The 21,884-nt window shown below is 54.4% G+C and overlaps 7 protein-coding genes across 7 annotated transcripts; 3 read left to right on the top strand and 4 right to left on the bottom strand.

The window, feature by feature from the left end:
- Positions 1-1,667: 1,667 nt before the first annotated feature.
- On the bottom strand, positions 1,668-2,870 carry G647_06777 (uncharacterized protein; the record flags this gene model as incomplete). Its single annotated transcript, XM_008731096.1, has 1 exon — positions 1,668-2,870. One exon carries the CDS (start codon positions 2,868-2,870, stop codon positions 1,668-1,670), a length of 1,203 nt encoding a protein of 400 aa, XP_008729318.1.
- Positions 2,871-8,109: 5,239 nt separating this feature from the next.
- Positions 8,110-11,071, bottom strand: G647_06778 (uncharacterized protein; the record flags this gene model as incomplete). Its single annotated transcript, XM_008731097.1, has 2 exons — positions 8,110-11,002; positions 11,055-11,071. 2 exons carry the CDS (start codon positions 11,069-11,071, stop codon positions 8,110-8,112), a joined length of 2,910 nt encoding a protein of 969 aa, XP_008729319.1.
- A 287-nt stretch (positions 11,072-11,358) lies between these two features.
- On the top strand, positions 11,359-12,443 carry G647_06779 (uncharacterized protein; the record flags this gene model as incomplete). Its single annotated transcript, XM_008731098.1, has 3 exons — positions 11,359-12,091; positions 12,154-12,303; positions 12,364-12,443. The coding sequence occupies 3 exons, from the start codon at positions 11,359-11,361 to the stop codon at positions 12,441-12,443; spliced, it is 963 nt and encodes a 320-aa protein (XP_008729320.1).
- Positions 12,444-12,768: 325 nt separating this feature from the next.
- G647_06780 (uncharacterized protein) lies at positions 12,769-14,328 on the bottom strand (the record flags this gene model as incomplete). The annotated part of the gene is made up of 2 exons (XM_008731099.1): positions 12,769-13,967; positions 14,010-14,328. The coding sequence occupies 2 exons, from the start codon at positions 14,326-14,328 to the stop codon at positions 12,769-12,771; spliced, it is 1,518 nt and encodes a 505-aa protein (XP_008729321.1).
- Positions 14,329-15,004: 676 nt separating this feature from the next.
- On the top strand, positions 15,005-16,360 carry G647_06781 (uncharacterized protein; the record flags this gene model as incomplete). Its single annotated transcript, XM_008731100.1, has 2 exons — positions 15,005-16,085; positions 16,188-16,360. The coding sequence occupies 2 exons, from the start codon at positions 15,005-15,007 to the stop codon at positions 16,358-16,360; spliced, it is 1,254 nt and encodes a 417-aa protein (XP_008729322.1).
- A 13-nt stretch (positions 16,361-16,373) lies between these two features.
- G647_06782 (uncharacterized protein) lies at positions 16,374-18,176 on the bottom strand (the record flags this gene model as incomplete). The annotated part of the gene is made up of 1 exon (XM_008731101.1): positions 16,374-18,176. One exon carries the CDS (start codon positions 18,174-18,176, stop codon positions 16,374-16,376), a length of 1,803 nt encoding a protein of 600 aa, XP_008729323.1.
- Positions 18,177-18,378: 202 nt separating this feature from the next.
- On the top strand, positions 18,379-19,941 carry G647_06783 (uncharacterized protein; the record flags this gene model as incomplete). Its single annotated transcript, XM_008731102.1, has 1 exon — positions 18,379-19,941. One exon carries the CDS (start codon positions 18,379-18,381, stop codon positions 19,939-19,941), a length of 1,563 nt encoding a protein of 520 aa, XP_008729324.1.
- Between the last annotated feature and the right edge of the window lie 1,943 nt (positions 19,942-21,884).

Here is a 21,884-nt window from a genome sequence, read left to right on the forward strand (position 1 = left end):
GGGGTCAAGCCACACGCCGCCCTGTCTGGCCTGATCCAACGAGCGGGATGAGAAGAAAATAATGCTAGGAGGAGAGGGACCGTGTTAGATCAGCAGTAAGACGAACCACTCGAGACAGAGCCACCAGTGAAGAATCGACGGCGTCGTGGAGACAGTCCGCCCTGGAGCGCCTCCCACCGATCGACCAACGGTCCGATAGGCCCTCTCCTGCCTCATTATTCCTCAGGCTTTGCTCACGCTCCGCATCCGATGCCGAAAAGCCTGAGGGAGGGGGGGGCGGGGTTCCTGCCTCGACACTCTTCACCTGCGCTTCAGAGCCTCCAGTGACTGTCACAGCGATGGGCCTTCTGAGCCCTCTTGCGATCCAGCTGGACTGCACCACGGTGGACTTGTCCTGAAGTCACATTCTGCGTAAACACCAAGGACACTTCCAGCACGATGACCGCCTGCTTTCCGGTCCCTATCCGTGGACATCCCCTGCCACCGTCATGGCCAGCAAGCGAAAAACCTAATAAAGGACCCCCATTACTGAGGAGGGTACTAGCCCGCTCGTGCCACTGCCGAAATGTCAGACCGCTTCTGGTAAAGCGCAACGCTCAAGAAGTATGGAGCTCACATCCGCCTATTTGCCCGCTACGGGGACCAACTACTGAAGCCCGATCGGCGACCCGTAATGCGCACAGGCCTGTTTGCTGGTGGGCCGGCCGGCCGCGCTGAGGGTGGTGTCAGTGGTGGTGGTGTTGGTGGTGGTGGTGGCTTGCTTCTATGCCAGAGGGGTCAAGCGTTCAAGCGTTCGCGCCCTGTTTGATCTTCGCCTAGCCTGAGGCCTGTCAAACTCTCGCTTCAATGCCTGCTAGACCAAGATTTATGCGCCGTAGCGCTGCTTGGCGATCTGTCGCTGCCCTTCCCCTGTCGCTCGTTAGTGAAGCCATCCCTGGTCCGGCGTCTCATTGGCTGCGCAACCTCTCTCGTCTGCTCGTTGGCCAGCGATCATGAGTGCTGGAAAATCATGCAGCGACAAGGTCAACCTGGCGGACGGACGATACTCATGAACGAATGCTGGCATGAATGGGCCCGAAGTCATGGCTATAATCATCCTTTAGGGACATGTTCGCACTACGTATGCATCAGACTTGGACTCGCTCCGTGGGCTGTAAGCGGAGGATTGTTGGATCTTGCGACGCAGTGAGAAAGAGACACATGGGATGGCACAGAACGTGGAATTCATCGAAGACATAGTCATTTTCAGCTAATCTTGCAATTGCTCTCTCCTCGTCCCTGCCGTGTCAAACTCGCCCGTTGGGTCTGTACAGGCCGCCCGCACCTTGCGAGGCGTCATTATCAGGTAGTCACTAAATAGCTTGCCCAACAGAGAAACGCCGCCCATCCCAAGCCACTGAGGCCTTCCCGTACATACACAAGACCATCCCTCGACGTACAAAACCTTTTGGTACACTGGAGCTTTTCCCCCCCCGACGAACAGGACTTTGATATGGTGAATCCTCGCCGCCTACTCCTTTTTGGGTATCGTAGAAGCACATAGCATAATCAACAATCTGCACCACCAGTGTGAGTTGCGGAATAATGATACAAGTCGTCCTCAGACTCAGACAAGGACTGGGTAATCCCATTTGAGACGTATGGTCGGTGTCCCTGAGAGAATGCCCTCAGTCCAACAAACTCGACACCGTCATTCGAGAGTCCTTTTGTTGCGGAGAAGTTGCCCTCTCGGTGTTGGCCCCTGCACTCTCACTGACTGCATCCCGGCCTGGATGACGCATTGTAGGGTCTGGAAGTAACACTGGGCGTGGCAAATGTGAGAGAAGGGGTGCCTTCTCTAATGGAGGTTCTTGATGTTCCATTGAGCGATGAGTCTGCCGGTCTTCGTCGCCTTGCCGAATGCGCGTGCCATCGCTGTCATGATCTAAACAGATGCCAGCGCTATTTCTGCGCTGCATCTCCGGCCAGTTGTCCATTGATGGTATCTTGGTAGCAGGCATCCCTGTTCGAAGAGAGGTGACCGTCTTGGGAGAAATAGAACAGTTGGATTGATTGTCCGAGATGAGAGATGGTGCGTGCTGGTGAGAGGACGCCTGTGACACTTCAGTGGCCGCAGGAGAGGCTGCGGGCGGTTCGGGAAGATTCAACGGGGCCAGTTGATATTCCGATCGACTGGATGGCCAGCTATTGAGCCGCTGTAGAGGATTTGCTTCAGGGCAGAAGTGCCAGGAATTACTCGAATCAGGACCTGTGCTGGTGTTGTGCTGTTCATGCTGAGGGTGAAACAGGAGCCTGTGCTCTGTGCGAGGCTTGAGGCCATCGGTTTCCGCTGGCGGAGGCGCACTGAATCGATGAGGTTCTCCGAAGATGCTCGATAGACTGATCCCCTGCCGATGAGACTGAGGTGGACCAGAGAATAATTCTGGTACAGATTGCTTGCGCAAATACAAATGCTCGTGCAGTGACAGTGGGGGAGGGGCTGCAGGAATGGGTTGCGCCCGGTATCCCACTGCCTTCGAGGCAACCCCTGGCGGTACGGTACTTCTCTTCCTTCGGTTCATGCTGCCGTTCCACCAGTTCTTTACCGCATTGTCGCTGCGATTCCCCAGCCTCCTTGCGATTTCTGCCCAGCGCTTGCCCATATCCTGGACTAGCTGTTCGATCAGTTCACCTTCCTGGGCAGAAATAGGCTCGTGATTCAGCGAAGGCTTGAGGTTCTGGTGATAGCGCTCTCTGCATTGCTTCGGCGATCGATGTTGCATGTGTTGAGAGATTCGTACCCAATTGTTCGGGCCTTGTGTGCGGACAAGATGCAGCAGCGTCGCATCCTCTTCTGGCAACCATGGCCCACGCCGGCTGGACCGAGACATTGTGGCGGCTGGATAATATTTCTCTGGTTGATGACGAGCCGGGGTGTTCAACGGCCGTCCTCCTCAGGCAAGGAAGAAGAGAGTCTAGCCTGGAAGCTGTGTATAACAGAGGTGTTCAAGGATTGTTCAAGAGGCGCTGTTCGATATAGGTAGTATGTTGTATCCAGCGAAGGAAAATGGCCCGTTCCTTGGGCTCGGTAACCTTAATATTCGTAACGACGGCGCTGGAGGAGCCTGGAGAACTTAATACTGGGGACTGCCTGCTGTCCACAGGTGGATGTCGCGGACAAGGTCCAGGATCGATTGCAAGCCGGATAGAAGCGGGGACACGGCTCCCTGAACAGGTCGACAACTGATTTGGCAAAGTAAGAGAAAGTGGCGTTCCAGATGTTCCTGATATGCACTGTTGTTCCAACAACGGGCAAAGGCTATTCTTGTATACCCAACTCTCTGAGCTACACCCCCTAGCTGAAAGGCTCCAGAGTGCCAATGTCGAGTTGAGGCGATAAACAAACAGAGGAAATCGTTGCGGGGTCTGAGGACAAAGTAGAGCTGAACATCCGGGACGTTTGCCCTTCTCGTTGGTGCCCTAGAGGGATGAATGGAAGTCGAACACAGGGTTCAGGGAAGAGGCGCTGGGAGCACGAGCTAGCAGAGCGCCATGAATGCCCATTGAGGAGGCATCGAGGTCCTCTTTCGGAACGCCAGCCGATTGTTTGGGGATTGGCGGGTAAAGAGCAGCCAGGTCGGATCCACGACAGTTGTGCCAGAACTTCGCTGGTGTGTCGAGTCCGAAGTTTAACAAATGCCTGAGAGGGTTAAGCTCAGGTGTGCCGTTCATCGCCTAAGTCAGTGTGTGCGCCTGCCAGGCTAAAGTCCGCGTCGAGCCGAATAGGGATGGAAGGAAGTACCAGTCCGAGGACAGGGAGTTCGAAGCCTGCCCAACGCCGCTGAATCGAAGGAAGCGCTAGCCCTTCTCGAGCATGGACCCATATCCTTCGTCTTGTCAGAGCCCGGATGGGGCGAGGTTGATGCGCAGGACAGGCAATGGAAAGTTTGAGCCTGCCAAAACGCCATAGCTCCACCAGATCGATCTGGTGCATGGATGTCTGACTAGCCCATTTGATCACGACCTGACCAGGACAAGGATAAATTAAGGCCTTGACAAATTCGTCCTGGCAGCGCTGGACGATAGAGTTTGTGCTTTCCCCCTCGAAGGCACGGGACGGTTTCGCATACTCGAACAGTTGCTGTAGGCCTCGCAATAACCTGGTGCCTTGCCGATGATACTATGGCATGCTCCACGCTGATCAGCCGGGTAAAGGCGGCTGGGGGACAATCATCGGATAAGGTGGTACCTTGTATTGCTACCAACGGGATATCCCGAGGTACCGTCACAGCTGAACCTAGGTGGAGGTAGAAGGATGTATCCTCCGTACCTCCAGCAAGTCTGCTGCAATTGGACAAATGATCAACGGTGCTAGTCCCTGGTCACAAACAGAATCGACGACCAGTTAGCAACTATCGTTCGTCGCGGTCCGGCCACAGCACTGCGAGCAAGGACACAATGATCGTGTCCAGCGGGCATGATCAAAGAGCTTGAGATGCGCTGCAACGTGAGTGGTCGAAAACTTGGTCTTCACGTCAAACTCGTCTGTCACTAAAATTGCGAGTGCCACGGCTTGCAGCTGGGGCGGTTTTTGACCGTTGGGGCTTTGCCGATTCCTCGCACGATTGGGCCAGCACGACTAGCTGCAGATAGCTTTGGCGAGAGTGGGCGCCAATGGAAGCCGGCAGACAGGGATCACGATCTCTCCGGATCTGGCGGGCGGAGCCCAGTGACAGGAAAGCTACTCTAGACTGAGACGGTTAGCGGCGACATCAGACGACCGAGACGACCTTGCGCCACATTTCGTGGAGATAATCCCAAAGAGGCGGTGGTGACGGCCCTCTATAGGGGGAGATCTTCCTATAGGCCCGCCGCTCGTGCAGTCTCGACTGCGGTCAACAAAACTCTGGTTCGGCAAGATCATGACTTCGGCCGAGGTCAGTGCCAGATCTGGTTACATGCAGCACGGAGCCGGGATCCCTGTCCAGCTGTGACACCAGCTTCGAATCGTCTTGGGTCGCGCTCCTGTACCCAGTACACTGCGGAGGCTCTGCGGTCGTGTATCTTGTTGCAGTTGTTATCCCATGTCGACGCGACGCAGCGCGCAAAGCAATTCAGCTGGAGGATTGACCATATTGTTGATCATGGTCGCTAACGGACCAGTCTCAGTGTTTTCAGGTGGTGACATGTACTTCCATATTCAATTCCTACGGGCGCAGAGCCTGTTCCGGAAGACCAATGCCGGAGAAGGTGCAGCAATGTCTGGCGCAGATCATATGGCGGCCAAGTTTTCGTCTCGACTGTACCCAGTAGAGGTCAAATGGAAGCTGTTGGAATGTCGTTTCGTCTGGGCAACCGGAGGAGTGTGTGGGGTGTCGTCTTCGGAGGGGTGGATAGTCTGGGAGACATTTGGGGGGGGGCGTGTCGGACATGGAAGAAAGGCAGAGGTGAAGGTAATGTGAGAATGCAGTGACAAGGGAGCGCAACGAGGCGGGGCAACACAGGCCGGAATTCGTCGAGCTTCATGTGTCAAGTCAACATGCAAGAATCATCGTCGCCGCTGCACATGCACAATGCACAATGCACGGTACTCACACTGACTAGCCACTGGTACGAGTACTGAGTATGCCAGGTACTGTACATGCTGCGTCTGCGTCTGCGCCTGCGCCTGCGCTCTGCACACGCGTCCTCAGCTCCTTCGTCCCCTCCGGCGCACCTTCCTCTTTCTTGGTCACAGCTGCGCAGCGCTGTTTCCATTTCTCAGCTGCCTTGCTACAGTGAAGTGGCTGTTGAGGCTCGAATAAGCATGATCACTGTCCCCATTTCTCACACAACAGTCACTTCGCCACTCTCGACCGATGCGGCCTCCCGTCGACTATCCATGGTACTGGGTCTCCAAGCTATGCATGCCATTGTGTGACCGTGGCTGACATCGGGTGCAACCGTCATACTGTAGCTGGCCTTGTCCCTGTCATATTTCCAATTCTCGTCACGGTCTTCCTTCTCACCGACACTTAAACGTCCTCGGTCCATTGGTGAGAGCTGCAGAGTAGCCGCGTGTGTAGAGTCCATACTCGCACAACTAGCCCCGGGGTTGGGCCACTGCTCAATTAAGAATTGGCGATCGTTCGACAGTCATACTGACGCATGGAGATAGAACCGCCCAAGCCGTCGATCTCTCTATCACCACAGCCTCTCTACTGCGCCAATGCTGGGATGGGAACTCTGCATGTTGTCTCCCATACACCCTGCCCGCCACCGACCAAACAAGTCGCCAATGACAGCTGCAGTTGGACTGACCACAAGGTAGCCTCACCACGCTGATCTCGAACTTCTAGATTTCTCAATTGGCGGTCCACATTACTTCATGGGAACTTCCCAATGCTTGGCAAATGCCCGCGAAAGCAGTCCCTCGCAGGTGATTGCCTCGAATCCGGATTTCCGCCCTCATCAGAACTTGACAGAAGCTCGTACAAGGTACACTTCATGTTGACCATCCTAAGAAGAAACGCTCCCCGCCCAAGGCACCACTCAAAACTGGGTCCGCCGTCGCACCTTTCGACGATGTTCAGGCGGAACAACGTCATACACTTCGCACCTCGTCCAATCCATCCGTTTTCCAGAAATGTATGATTCAGCACACAAACGAGCTGCGCCCCAAGCAAATGCACACCTTCACATGGCTACCCGCTGACACTGCCGTCTTCCGGTAGCGCCGCCGGATTTGTATTGAGGTCAAGGTGCGTTCTCCTGTCTAACACCCATCTTGCCGTTCTCAGAGCGAGTCTTCTAGATGGTGAAGGATACCGTGTTTCCACTGGCTGCATGCATGCGCAGCCGCACGCTGTCGTTGGTTTGCCGACGGCCCGGGCAAGTCACTATTGGATGAAGCCTACAAATCAAATGAGTAGGTAGGCGGGTGCACTCAATGATGGTAAGCACTACCACAAACTACTTTGAAACCATCACTACTTCACATCTGTGAAACCAGAGTTGCATGGAGTATCACAATCCACCGAGTGATTGAGATGTTTGCCACGGCAAGCTTCTGAGCTTGAGATCTCTCAGCAAAGATTCGCGGTCGGTACCGGACTGGCGGTGAGACAAGAGCTCCACCTGGTCCAAACAGTAAACAAGAAGTCAAATGAGGCCTGAAGCTCTACGAAGGACTTCAGATGTGTCTTGCTCCTGGGCCATCTGTTCTCACCATAACCGGATGGCTTGCCGGTAAGAACCTCCGGGTTCTCCATACAAGCCGTCGACCGTGATGAGAAATGTCCTGCAGACTGCGCATCCTCACTGCAGTTCCCAAACTTTGTCTCTCCTCTCCACGTCAGCGCTCGAGGCGCCGAGCATGATGAAAAGAGCTTTTCGCGCACATATCCAAAGATTCCCACGCAGCCCCATAAGGGCCGCATGGAGCTAGGTCCAATGTTGAATGGGTAGTTTTCAACTAGCAAACATCTGGCATCGGCGGGGAGCCTCATGCGCGCAGATCCAGCCCGAGCACTAGGTTGAGAGGAGGGAGAAGAAAAGCAAAGGTGGAGGAAGGTGAAGAAATGAATTTTATAGGATCTTAGGGCTAAGCCAAGCAGAGGTAAAGAGGCATCTCGGTGTGTAAATGTTAGATGTTAGATACCGCTGCCTGCCGCTGCCTGCTGCTGCCTAATGCTGCCTGTTGATATGGTTGACTCGTTAAATGCTTGCCTACCTGTCTATCTGCCTGTCTGCCTGTCTGCTCGGAAATCCCTGTTGACCATCTGTCCGGCTGCCTAGAGAAAGGATGCCTAATTCTCAAAAACACCTCATTTGCCTAGTCGCCTCATCGGCTTGCTTTGACGGGGCAGAAGTATCACTATTATATGTGCCTTCAGAAGCGGAGGCACAAGTGCTCCACGGAGCCCAGGTACGTAAGGTAAATAGACAGATGAAAGAGGGCGTAGTTTATCCGTACCATTCACAATGAATGCCGAGACACACACGATGAAGACATTGAAGATCACATACAGTAGAAACAGGTTTCAGGTTTCACGTTGCAGGTTGCCGGTGCTTGCCTCAGCCACCCACGACGGCGCCCGGCGACGTACAGTACCTCTCATTGTGTTACTTGGTACTTGCATCACGCCCTTCTTAGGCAATATTCACAAATTCCCTCTTCCTGCCCTTCTGGCCCTTCTGGCCGGCGGCATTCTGCGCCTCACCCCACGTCTCTTCGTCGACGAATTCACTCTCCCCAGCAGCTTCCCTGACTCGGCGGCCTAGGACTCTGAGCCCCGCGAGATTGAACCCCATTTCCGACTTCTGCCGGGTGAGGGTGCGTCTTAGTTTGGCCCTGACGTCTTCGAGCATGCCTTTCATTTGTCGCGACGAGACGATTTGTCGCTGATGTGTCTTCAGCATGAAGAGCAGAATGCGGCACGTGAGCGGGGTGGCGCGCTCCTCCTGCGCCCAGAGGGCCAGGAATGTGAACAGCGCGGGGATCTGACTGAAGCTGAGGACCAAGAGCGCGTCCTGGAGCGACGCGGCGGGGATCTTCTGGAAAACGGAGAGCACGTACGAAGCGGCCGAGACGTTGTTGTGGGCGAGGAAGACGGGGTTTCGCTGCGGGACGGCGGCCTTTTGGCCAATTTTTCGCGCCGCGTCGTAGGCTTGCATCGTGCGCAGGTCTTCCAGGCCGAGTTCGAGGGCTTCTGCGATTTTCTCGCCCGCCATCAACGTCTGCGCCGTCTGTTTGCCTGCGGGACCGGCCTCGGCGGCGTTACCGTTCGGGTCGGCGAGCTCGTTGGCCTCGTTCTCCAGAGACGTCAACAGGGTGCTCTCGTAGAGGTCTTCGAGTTCTTTCTCGCGTTCTTCTTCGAGAAAGATCTGCTCGTCGGTCTGGTTCCATAGCCGAATGCTCTTGTCGTGACTTGCCGTGACGAGAAATTCGCCCGAGTGAGCGACGGCCATGGCCCAGATCTCGCCCTTGTGACCGTCTAGCTTTTGGATCTGCTCGAATTTATCGGCGTCGTAGTATTTGATGACCCGGTCTTTGGAGGCGGAGAAGAAATGATGCCCATTGCCTTCATTGTTGGTGGGCACGAATTTCACGGCGAGGATGCTGTCGTTGTGGGCGAAGAAGGCTTTGTGGCAGTCGCCGAAGTCGAGGCCCCAGACTCGGACGTTCTTGTCTGCGCTAGAGGTGACAATCAGTTTGCTGTCGTAGGAAACATCCATGGAGAGGACGGGGAGTTTGTGGCCGTAGAGAGTCAGGAAGAGTTTGAGGGTGTCGACGAAGAAGACTTTGACGGTCGAGTCAAGGGTTGAGACGGCAAGGAGGCGTTCGTCGGGCGAGAAGCAGACTGAGAGGATGTCGTCGACGACTTTGAGAGTGCGGGTGTGCACGAGGGTGAGTTTTGACGTTTTTCGAGTCGTGCCTAGCACTTCCTCCTGAAGGACTTTGAACTGCCAAAATTTGGCACTCTTGTCAGCCGAGCCCGTGACCAGCGACTTTCCATCGGGAGAGACTTGTAACGACCATATGTCTCGTTCGTGGGCGTCGATTGTGTCAAGTAATATTGAAGCGGCGATATCGAAGACTTGGAGGGTTCCTTCCCTGGTGCCCACGACGACGATCTTGTCGCCCGGCAAGAATGTTAAGCTGAGGGCGTGTCCGCAGTCCAGAGTGCGCAGACAGGTTTGAGTCTTTGTATTCCAAATCTTCAGGCTCCCCTGCGATGCTGTCGCGAGCATGCGGTCGTCGGAACTGATAGCCACGCAACGTATGTCGGTGCGGTGACCTGGCATGTCGACCGAGAGCGTTCGGTTGTATTCTGGGGTTTCGGAGGATTTCTTTCTCTTCTCGGATGCTGAGACATCGAATAGCTCTAGCTGATTGTTGGACGTCGCGACCAGGATCTGTACCGACTTGCCGGATTTTCCACCTGCCCAGTCTATTGACCTTACTTTCCCGCCTGTTCGGACGATAACGTAGGGAACAAAAACGTCCGCGCCGGTAGCTTTGGAGATGTCAGCCGCCTCTTCCGTGTCATCAGCGACATCGACGCCTGAATCCGCGTCGGCAGGCCCCTCCTTTTCTTTTCTTCTCTTTCGTTTCCGAGCGAGGGATTTCCTGATTTCAGTCTCTGATCTGATTCGTAATAACTCGACGGCTTTCTCTGCTCCATGGACGGCAATCAAGTCACGCCTGGGATGGAAAGTCACAGCTATCGGCCGATCACGTCCGTGGCGGTATAATGCTCCTCGCTCCCGTAAGATACTGTGTCCTTCCTGGATGCTCGCACCCAACTTCTCCTGCAAAACGGACTCATTGATCGACCAGACCTTGAGCTCGCCGTCATTGCCCGCAGTGATGCAGCCAGTCCTGTCTTTGGCAAGGCCCAATGCCCAGCATTCTCCATTGGTCTGTGTCACATGTGTCTCAACACAATGCTGCGTCGACAGATCCCAAACCTTGATCAAGGCGTCCTTGCTAGTGGACAGGAGGAAACCTTGCGAAGTAGAGGTCTCGTCGGTACCATCTTGTGCATCCTCTGGCGAGAGGAAATTGAGGGATGTTATCTGATCCTTGTGACCTCGCAGGCGGTACAAGCCAAGTTCTGCCACTAGATCCCAAACGATAATGTCGGTATCTTTCGAGCCGCTGGCCAGTCGGACCCCGGATTGATCAAAAGTGAGTTGCGAGATGGCCGTCCTGTGTCCATTGAAGGTAATGATGACGGTCGCAGTTCGTGCGTCCCATATTCGAATTTTCCCATCGTCGTAGCCCACGGCAAAGATGTCCAAGTCGACCAGACTTCGGCGTATCACGGTGACCAGAGCATTGTTGTCCTCGACGTGCCATTCCCGGATTTTTTCTGACTTCTTCAAGTCCCACACCAGGACGTCCTCGTTTGCGCCGACATAGGCACAACCTGCGCCACCTCTACCTGTCGTCAAGTCTTCATGGTCGGGAGTTGGGTCCCAGACAACATTCGCCGCGGTGGTACAGATCTGTCCGAAGGTCTTGCTGTGATCAAACTTCCTAGACAAGTCAGCGCCAGCACAGAAAGCCGATACCGAGAGCCAGAACCTACAAATATGACTTGACCATGGTGCAGCAGTTGCTGGCGCAAACTCGATGGAAGCCGACAACTTTTTTCTTTGAATGCGGAGAAGCGTGATTACATAAACGCCAAGCAATCGCGGACCCACCCACGGAGCCACGGTGCGTTCACTGACTGCGATGTTGCCGCCGCTGACAGGGCCAGCTGGCTACAGTTGCATGGGCACAAGGCACAAGGCACCTCCCCGCAGCCTTCCTTCAATGATAGTGTACAACCTCATTTGCATGCCCACCTCGTCCGTACCCTAGCTACCGAGCAGCCTCCCTCTCTCACCATGCTTCTCCTCGACTACCAGAATGTCCTGATCCAATCGCTCCTCACCGAACGCTTCTCCGGCACCACCCCGCCGTCGACAATCGACCAGGTCGTGTCCGACTTTGACGGCGTAACATTCCACATTTCGACCCCCACCTCGAAAACCGAGATCCTCATTTCCCTGTCTATAAAATGCTACCGAGAGCTCGTCGAGTATGGCGCGGAGCAGGTCCTCCAGCGCGAGTACGGCAACTACATCACGACCACCGAAGCGGGCTATGACTTCTCGATCCTCGTCGATCTCGACAACCTCCCGCCCACGCCGGAAGAGCGAGAAGACCTGGTCCGCCGCATCTCGCTGCTCAAGCGCAACGTCATGGCCGCGCCGTTCGAGCGGGCCTTTGACGAATTCGCCGCCCTCGCCGAAGAAGCCGCAAAGTATACGTCCGAGTCCGCACCCCAGGGCGTCGAGGAAGGCGGCCAAGTCATGGCCATCCACTACCGCGAGGAGGAAGCCATCTACATCAAGGCCAGCCACGACCGCGTGACGGTGATATTCTCCACCATGTTCATGGACGCGGTGGATCGGATCTTCGCAAAGGTGTTTCTGCAGGAGTTTGTCGACGCGAGGAGACGGGCCATCCAGAACGCCCCGCAGGTGCTGTTCAGGAGTGATCCGCCATTGGAGCTGCAGGGCCTGAGAGGCGTGGGGAAGACGGGCGAAAAAGGCGAGATGGGGTTCATCACGTTCGGTAAGCATTGCGAGCCATACGCATGTCGGAAGGCTAGGGACTGATCTGATGTTGGTTGGCAGTGCTGTTCCCTCGACACCTGACACGGCAGCGACGGGAAGAGGTCATCTCTCATATCCAGACGTTCCGCGACTATTTCCACTACCACATCAAGGCGTCGAAGGCGTACATCCACTCGCGCATGCGGCGGAGGACGGCTGATTTCCTGCAAGGTGAGTGCTTCTGACCCGTATTTTTGGGGTAGCATATCGGCTGACACGGCGACGCACTAGTTCTCAACCGTGCCAGACCCGAGACGGAAGAAAAGGAGAGGAAGACAGCAAGCGGCAGGACATTTAGAGTTCAAGGCTGAGATTGTGGGACCGTCTGTCGACTCTTCATGTACAAGTCGATATCGGTCCGATGAGGCCTCTTTCCAGAAGACTGGTATCAGTCTCCGACGACTTTGCGTAAATGGCTGCCCGAGTGTGTCTCTGCACATCTACGTCTGGATGCTTCTGGGGAACAGTGGAATGCGCAGTCCACCGCACGAGGTCCGAAATATATCTAGAACACACTAGAACTGTGGTCAATGGACAAGCATGTGGGTTGTGCACGCATAACCTAACCCCACACGTTCTGCTATTTCCAAGGATCCTGATTTGCGTAGCGGTTCCGTCTACTGAGGAACAGGTATACTACACAGTGGTCATGACACTAGCATTGCCATACCAGCTCAACATCGGATTCTCTCCATTCCTGGTCTCGGTCTCGCGTAGATCCGCCCAACTCTCCAGAAAGGCCCGGTGCCCACAAACCCGCGTCAACTTGCCCGTGACCGCCCTGTAGACGTCCTCCATGATGGCAAAGTCGGTCGGGAAGAAAATGTCAAAGAATCCTTGATGGACGAACGGCGTCGAGACCTGGACATTGCGTCGTTGATAGCGGGTCTGCACCACGGGCGCGTTCAAGCCCGGCACAGTGTCGGACGGGGGCAGGTAGTTGAAGTCGGACAACACTAGACGGTGCGCGGGGAAATGGGCAGCGAGAATGTCGAAGAACTGGAGCAACCGTGTCGGGATATACTCTGGGAGGCTTAGATTCGGGGCTAAAGGCAGGGCATGCCGAAGCCGCCGTATAAACCTAGGATATTGTGTGACGGGCGTGATGATAGGCGATCGTGCCGCGATTTCTCGAACACGAAGGTATCGTGATGCCAAGGGGTCCAGATTTCGATCATAGAACTCGAAGAATTCGCCGTCCGCGTCGATCAGTACGCTGCCTTGGAGAGGGGTCTCGGTCTCGGGGTCATAGCGCAGGGAGTCGTGCGCAAAGTTGTCTATGACTTCGAGCGCGAGGAAGAAGCATGGCGAGTGGACGTATTCTGTCCAGTCGAAGATGGAACGGTGCAAGATTTGGATGTGGCCCAAATGATCTGCGGCATATGGTGAGCGCCGGAGACTGGTCAGTTGTAAGTCGGCAAGAGAGGAGGAGATCTCGATGATTTTAAACTGCGTGCGCGAATAGACCTCGGGTTCGTGTTCGTAGATGTAGTCGAGGATATTGCGCATGAGAGTCCCGTTCCCGGCGCCCATCTCGTAGATGATCAGGTCATGGTAGGGAAAAAGGGTCATTTTGTAGTTTGTCACCAGGTACCGTGCAATGGCTTCGCCGTAGTAGGGACGGAAGAGTTCGGTGGGGGTATGCCACAGTTGGCGGGTCTCGTCGGGTTCGATCTCGTCCAAGGCGTCTTCGAAGTCGATGTAGCCTTGGTCCACCAGACGGTTGAATTCGGCGCCGTCTTTTATTGAGCGAAAGTCAAAAGGCTGACCTGCATTGAAGATTGTAGCGTGCTTCGTGAAGTAGCCGTAATTCGGATTATACAGGCTGTCTGTGCCTGGTCAGTCTGCTACCCGAGTAATACAGCTTGTTTGCCCACCATCGATGAATTCCCTCGTCAGCATCTTCACTCTTCGCGGCCGCTGGGTCCTGTGCCGTAGATCATGGGCAGTCACTCGGGGGTATTCCTTCAGTTGCTTCGACATGTCCTTGGGGAAGGCATCGATCCTCTGCTGCCATGTACTACCACCTCCTGGCTCGTCTTCTTTCCGTCGAAGGGAGTATTCGCGTCGTTGTTGAGTCAGCTGCGATGCTGAACGCAGCCGTGCTTGCTGGTGTGCGCATTGTAGGCGAAGGCAATTTCGCGATGGTCTTGTGAACAGCTGTTGGAAGATACGGGTCACTGCAGGCGAGTCCATCAGAGGATCAGAGGCGCAGTAGACTACTTGCGCACTAGGCCAGTATAGCAGCCACCTCAGACCACCGCTGACGGGAAATTGAGCTGCGTGGAACTCGGTCAATGGCCTGCTGCCATTAATGGGATTGGAATCGAATGCGGAGAAGTGGTAGAGATGCGTTTTTGGCAAGGTCGAAATCTACGGCGGATCCTTGTAGCTGCTACGGCGGATATTTTCAACCTTTCTGCTGTTCGAGTCCTGAGCCAAGTCCTCTCGAATAGAAGAGGGATCTAATGAGGCTCTCATCTTTGTTTGGGGGTCATCACAAATCCTATCATTTGACACGCTTATATACAGTGAGGTATTGAGACGGGAGAATATTAAAAAAGCAGGTATGATGAGGCTAGCTGCGGCTGATCATAGAGGTTTGCTGTGTAACAGACAGGAATGAACAACCAAAGTTAAAGACAGGTACGCCGCCTGCATGCTGGCACGAGACATCAGTGAAAGCAGGAAGGGGTCGAGCTGCAGAACTTCATATTGCTCTTTAGGCTGACGGCCAGCCTCGTCCGGTACAGATCAGTTCTCGCGGACAAATATCGCAAGGACAACGGACGACGCCAGCGATATATCGGCTCAGCAGTCGTACGTGTACAATCGGCGCCGCATATTGCTGCAAAAAGGACAATTCATAAGGATGCAATGGTCCGAACGCTCTTTACTCGTCGGCATCGCCTCCGGCCTCGCACTGGCTGTGATCATCGACCATGTCCGTCAATACTACACTTCAAAATCCAGGTCTTCGTCCGGTACTCAGTTTCAAGCCCAACCAGAAGATACCATATCTTCCAGTGGGATTAGCAAAACCCCTCCATCCCCGATCGGCAGCGGGATAGAGTCAACCATAGGCTCAACACCCCTGATCGTAATCCCCTCGCTCAGTGAGATTACAAAGTGCACAATTCTCGCCAAGTGCGAACACCTCAATGGCGCAGGCTTCTCGCCCAAAGACCGCGTGGCTCTCAGCATAATCACGCGCGCTGAGCGAGACGGCCTCCTCACACCCTACTCAGGGGACACCATTTACGAAGGGACCGTCGGGTCCACCGGCATCAGCCTCGCCACCCTCTGCCGCGCGAAAGGCTACCAAGCGCACATCTGCATGCCGAACGATCAAAGTCACGAGAAATCAAATCTCCTGCTTAAGCTCGGCGCCGTGGTGGAACGCGTCCCACCTGCCCCGATCGTCGACCAGGAGCATTTCGTTAACCGCGCACGGAACTTAGCGAAACAGCATACCGCAGACCCGCATAGACACGGCCGAGGCTATTTCGCCAATCAGTTCGAAACAGAAGCAAATTGGCGCGCCCACTATGAAGGCACCGGCCCAGAAATCTATAGCCAGTGTGCTGGGAACATCACCGCCTTCTGTGCAGGTGCCGGGACTGGCGGTACGATTTCTGGGGTGGCGGCGTATCTCAAGCAGCAGAACCCAGATATCAGAGTTATACTGGCTGATCCGCAGGGCAGTGGACTCTATAACAAGATCAAGCATGGGGTTATGTTCCACCATTTGGAACGAGAGGGCACAAGACGGAGAGACCAAGTTGACACGATGGTGGAGGGGATCGGCTTGACGCGCTCGACTGTGAACTTTGAGCGTGGAAGGGATTTAATTGATGATGCCATCAAAGTTACTGACCAACAGGCGATGAATATGGCGCGGTGGTTGGTAGAGCGCGATGGCATTTTCCTGGGCAGCAGTAGTGCCGTGAACTGTGAGTGTCCAATATTTCTTTGGTTCCGTGCTCGCTTCTCAGGTTGAGATGCATTCCATCACACATAAAGCTAGACAAAGCTTGGCTGACACTCCAATATAGGCGTTGCAGCCCTGCGAACAGCACTCGAACTTGGACCCGGCCATACAGTGGTCACAATCTTGTGCGACTCTGGCAATCGGCATCTATCAAAATTCTGGGGACAGATAGGTGATATCGGGGGAGAAGCACGCACGACTATCGAAGACATCCTCGAGGGAAGAAAGCTGGACTGAAGTTCACTGCTCGTCAACCTTGGCCGAAGAGCTCGTCATCAGAACCGGGCTCCTGCTTGATGAACAGCTCATCGACCGATGGTGCTCTGCGACGATGCTTGGACCGGTCGCCACCAATACCGTCATACGCGCTTTTATTCTGCTGCTCGACGGCTTGGGCATTTACCTGACCTGAATTTATCAGTTCAGCCAGCCAGATCTCAGCCAATTTGTTCCCGATGTCTGTATTGTTGCGGTTCTCAAAGTAGGAGGCAAAGCCACTCATGTCTCGTTTGGGGTTCTGGCAGAGTTGGCGCAGAGCCTGTAGCTCCTGTTTCGACCACTCTGCTGACTCGGCCGGATGGTTGTCCGTCATGAGGCGGTATCGGTCATACACGTCGTTCAAAGCAATACCTGTCTTTCTTGTCCGCAGCGCTCGAAGTTCTGCGATCTCGTCGAATGATATACCGGCGCCTTCATGCAACTCGACCAGAGTTTTGAAATCAGAGACAACCAGTCTGGGTCCCTTGGGTGCTCTTTTACTGGTTGCCACGTAAGCGTGAATGTACTCCAGGTCGTGTACATCATCCTCATCAAGTTCGCCTTTGTCGAACTGAGTTGCTAACTTGGTCCAGTGGTTGAACATGCCGCCTCGAGTACTCCACTGGCGTTGACAGTAGTAGCAGGTTCCTTCCCTCATTTGTAGGACTTGCTCGTCCACCTCAACATTCCTGCGCTTCTGTCTCGGCGTCTCCCGGTCTTCCCAGTCTGATATAGCTTCGTCACTAAAGCCGGTTTGATCCTCCTCCTCGACCTCGTTAAAGTCTTCTTGAAGTGGGTCTTCCGATTCAGCGCGGATACGTCTTATCGCCCGAGCCTGATGCGCGGCTCTCTTAGTAGACCGAAACCGCGGGCGCTTCCATAATGACCTGTTGTGTTCTGGAGAGCCAACCCGCTGTATTTCCGTAGCTGCAAAGATGGAGCTTGGTGGTGTTCTGGACGTTGAGGTGGTTTTTGCTTGCTCAGGAGGTGCGATGCTTGCCGGGATGCGCCATGCTGGCTCGATGTGGGCTTGGTACGCAGCATTTCTGGCTCGATGTATGACTGTGAGAACTTCTCCGCCGACTTGTGGTCCAAATTTCTGCAGAATAGCATCATCGTCTACTTCGCCGTCCAGACTTGTGTAGTCACGATGAGGTTCTGTTGCATCTGAGTTGCCTGTCTCGAGTTTAGATTCAAAAAGTGAATCAGGGCTGGAAGAACGTGGCGGCCGCCGCGCTCCGAACAATGAATCGTGATCGGAGTTGGCCAGGTCGGACTGGATAGTGTTCTGGCTCTCTGTCGATTCTGGCGGCGTCACGTTTGCAGGGCGCGAGTGTACGGGCAGAAACAGTTCTTCATCGCTATCCATCGAGACCGTCTCCTCCTGATCTTCGGCCATGGCAGCACTTTCAGCCATTTCCTCGATGCTGTTCATGACCTCATCGGCATCGGGGTTGTCGTAGCGAGCCTCATCATCGTCATTGATAGCCTCGGTCATGGCTCGCAACAGCGTTTGGCCTCTCATGTTGTGTAAGCCACCCGGGTCAGTCTCGTTCTCCATTGACTGTAGATGGCCGTTGTTGACTACGACGGTCATGGAGTTCATGTCGATCTCATCGCCGATGCCGGAGAAGTCGTGCGAGTACTTTTCAAAAATCGACTCGAAACGGGACTTCAGAAGCAGATCATTGCGCTTTCGTCTGCCACCAAGGTCTTCGTCCAGCCGATCGTCTGAGGGAAACATGGAGAGACGGGGTCTCTTTCGAAACGGTTCGTCCATGTCGAAGGTATCCATGGCGCTAATCAAGTCAGACAGAAGCAGAATGGATTGACTGTAGAGGCTGGTATGGAAGTGAGCAATCGAACAATGAGGGGAAGATAAAGTGAAGTGTTCGTGGTGCGCGTCACGCGTCCCGGTCGCGATCTCACCAACGTCACTTGCAGTTCACTCGACTCTCACAAGTCTCATCAAGACATTCAATCCCTGGTAAACCGACATGGCTGAATACTGCCAGAACTGTCGACAGCCGATTGACGTTGACCCTTCCCTAGCACTGCTCAACCCGGCTTCGTTTGATCTGCTTGTCGGCACTGCAGGCAAATCTCATTCGAATAGCGCGACTACGACCATCTCGCGCTTGAACTACCCACAGGAACGCAAGGATCTCTACGACCGTGTTTCTGCTCAACCAAATTCCCCCGTCCATAAACGCTCTATCCCCGCTCCTCAAGATGGGACGCGACTTCGAAGTGGTGGCTACTCCAAGGGCAACGCTGATATGTCGTTCATCGAGATCACACAGTCGCAAGTTGCTCTAACAGATAGAGATCACCGTGATCAAGCGAAACGGAAAGCTAAAGATCAGCGCAATGGTATTGCCGAAGGCCACGAGGATCACAAGGAAGGCGATCTGATGTCTGCAAAGAAAAATCAAGTCGAGGACCTCTTCGCTATCCTCTCCTCCCATTCGGACATTGATCATCCAATGTGCCAGGAGTGCACTTCAATAATGTTGACCCACTATGCGACGCGGCTCGGCAGCGCCAACAGAGAAAGAGATGCTTATGCTGGCTTCCTCAAGTCCACTCAACAAACTGTCTTCCCAGAGGGCCAGAAGCAGTCAGATGCAAAAAAGACGGACACATCACTATACGAGCAGCTCGAACAGACAGAACTCGAACTCAAGAAGCTGGAGGCAGAGATAGCCGATCTGGAGGACCAGATACAGCAAGAAGAGTCGGAGGAACAGGCATACTGGGCTTCACGTAACCTCACGGACGATACCCTATATCGAACAATGACGCACCTGACCTTTCTCAGAGAGAAACAGACTCATGATTTCCAGCACCTCGAGCGGCTGCAGCGCACAAATGTCTATAACGACACCTTTTGCATCGGCCATGACGGCTATTTTGGGACCATTAACGGTCTGCGCCTTGGTCGTCTGCCAAACCAAAATGTTGACTGGTCCGAGATTAACGCAGCATGGGGTCAGACCCTGTTGCTTTTGGCCACTGTCGCAGAACGGCTCCGATTCACTTTTCAAGGGTATCGTTTACGTCCCCAAGGCAGCACTTCCCGAATAGAAAAGTTGGAATATCCTCAACTGTCTCCCGATGCTCAGAGGCAGCAGACCGCAGGCCGGGATCGTGGACTGCACTCGGCCTCAGCGAACCCTGAACCCAAGGTCACACCATTGGACCTGTTCAGCAGTGGTGACTTGGCTATTGGGCGTCTCCTCAATCATCGTCGTTTCGACAGCGGCATGGTGGCGTTCCTCGACTGCTTAGGACAGCTTGGAAACTATGTCGAAAAGACATCCACCACCGACGTCAGCAACACGAAAACCTCCATGAGAACAGCGGTCATTCGCGGCCCGTCAACAAAAAGGGTCCTACCATACACAATAGAAGGCGATAAGATTGGTGGTATCTCCATTAAGCTTGGTGTTGGCTTTCATCAGGACGAAAACTTCACCAAGGCTTGCAAATATGCCCTGACTTGTTGCAAGTTCCTGCTGGCTCATGTCAGCAACCTTGAAAGCCAGAAGGAAGTCTGACCGGTTGAAGTGCTTGAGTCCTGGTGACAGACGAAGGGTATCGGCTGTTTCGTTCCTTTCAGCTTGACAGCTCGCTGTGTTGAAACCAACAAGCGAGGTTCCCACAGTAAGCTAGCAATCTTCGCATGATGCAGACTCTCTATGGCGATGCACTTGTGATTGGATGTGCACATTCTTTGAACCCATTTTCTGGTGATCGGGCCGAGGGGAGCAGTTTTCAAAGCATTGGTTTACCGATAGGGATCTCCAGACCACATGCTACAACCCTAAGTAAGAATCAGGCATCAGCCAAAGTCCAATGCCTGTGGCTATGCCTGCTTCAGCACTTGTCTCGATCATGCTCGATCACCGAGGGGCCGAGTGGTCGCTCGTGAGATGGGTCACTGGTGGTCTTGAGCCTGGGGAATCTCGGGTAGGCCATTCCACTGGCTTGCTTTCGGCAAGATTCTGCACCTAAAATAGACAGGTGATATGAAACTAGTGTATGTGTTTGCCCAGGTGCGTGTTAACGATTGCAGCTAACAAACTGACCATGCAAGATGGCTGAAGACTCAGACTCTGTTGCCTGCATTCAGGCGCTCAGTACATTTCTCCCGACTCCAAGACGAGCGACATGGTCACTACGGCGTCAACTTATGTTCTGTGGTCCTCTAGTCTTACAGTCGAAACCGTTTGAAACGGTCCACAGCCGACCGATCTACGCCGTGACCATGATCGTGGCTCTGGACTGTCATAGCTTTAATGGTGTATGAACCGACCCGGTTACACAATTCGCCGTGGCCCCAAACACCCACCATCGCGTCCACTCCAAAGGCTCTCTACTGCCCACTAGAGGCCCGGCCTCATCCCGCGATTCCATAACCCATTCCCAGCCTCGTGCCTTCCAGTGTGTTGTTTTGCGTCAATGCAGCAAAACACACCTGCGGCAATTCGATCAAGAAGCCGGTAAAGAACCTGCATAAGACCGTGAGGATGTACATCGGCGCGGCGCAGCCAACGAGAGTCATGCAGAGGAGCAACATCCCCATGAGGAGGGTGCGCGCGGTGAGGATATTGAACGGCCCAGCTCTGTCGTAGATGATGTTTGGCCCGGTAATATGGCGGAAAGGAGACGTCGACCCCATGGACGCCGACGGGAAAAAATGCCCTGAAGTCGGAGGTTAAAGTTTCGATTCTGGGCGTGATCTGGGACGCAGAACAGCACGGTCGTCGAGCCGATGAAGCCGAGCAGCGTCGAAAGGGCGAAGAGCATGTGTGGCGTCCGTGACAGCAGAGGCATCCATCGATGCACGAGGTTTTGCGGGCAGGATACGCAGCACGCATGGTCGGTTTGGGGCTGCTACAATCGGAGCTCGCTCTCCTTTTCCATCTCCGAAGGCAAACCGTGGTTGAACAGGTGGTAATCTTGCTCTAATCCACCCATTCCAACTTCTGTACTCGATCTATCTCACAAGGTCGCCCGGGCTATGCTCACCCTGTTGAGCATATCCGAGGTTGATAATGGATGAATTCATTGATGTCGCCTCATTTTATTGGGCGGGTCGTAGCTCATGCGCAGGTCGGACCGCAAAGCGAAAGCGATCACTTTGCGAGCGGAACCAGATCATCATTGTGTTCGCCGAGGTCGCAGGAGACTGAGCAGGTGCAAAGACCTGGGTTAGAGCGTTGCATTGCAGCTTGACACCGTCCGGACGGCCTTCAGGTCATTGTCGACCGGAGCGAGTCAGCTCCACGGATCCATGGAGCTGGCTGGGGGTTCAGAGATCCGACACGACGTCTGTACAAGCATTTAGCAAGCCCTGTGTCCCATGGACGAGAAACCGATGCAGGCTGCAATAGTCGACGCCAGGGACAGAAGGCTAGCCATTCTGGGTGTGTCAAAATGGCGCTGTGATAGGCCGGCCGTGGTTATCAGGACCATCGCTCACACAGTAGGAAGTCGT

Source organism: Cladophialophora carrionii (genome assembly GCF_000365165.1).
Source record: "Cladophialophora carrionii CBS 160.54 unplaced genomic scaffold supercont1.5, whole genome shotgun sequence".
Classification (NCBI taxonomy): domain Eukaryota; kingdom Fungi; phylum Ascomycota; class Eurotiomycetes; order Chaetothyriales; family Herpotrichiellaceae; genus Cladophialophora; species Cladophialophora carrionii.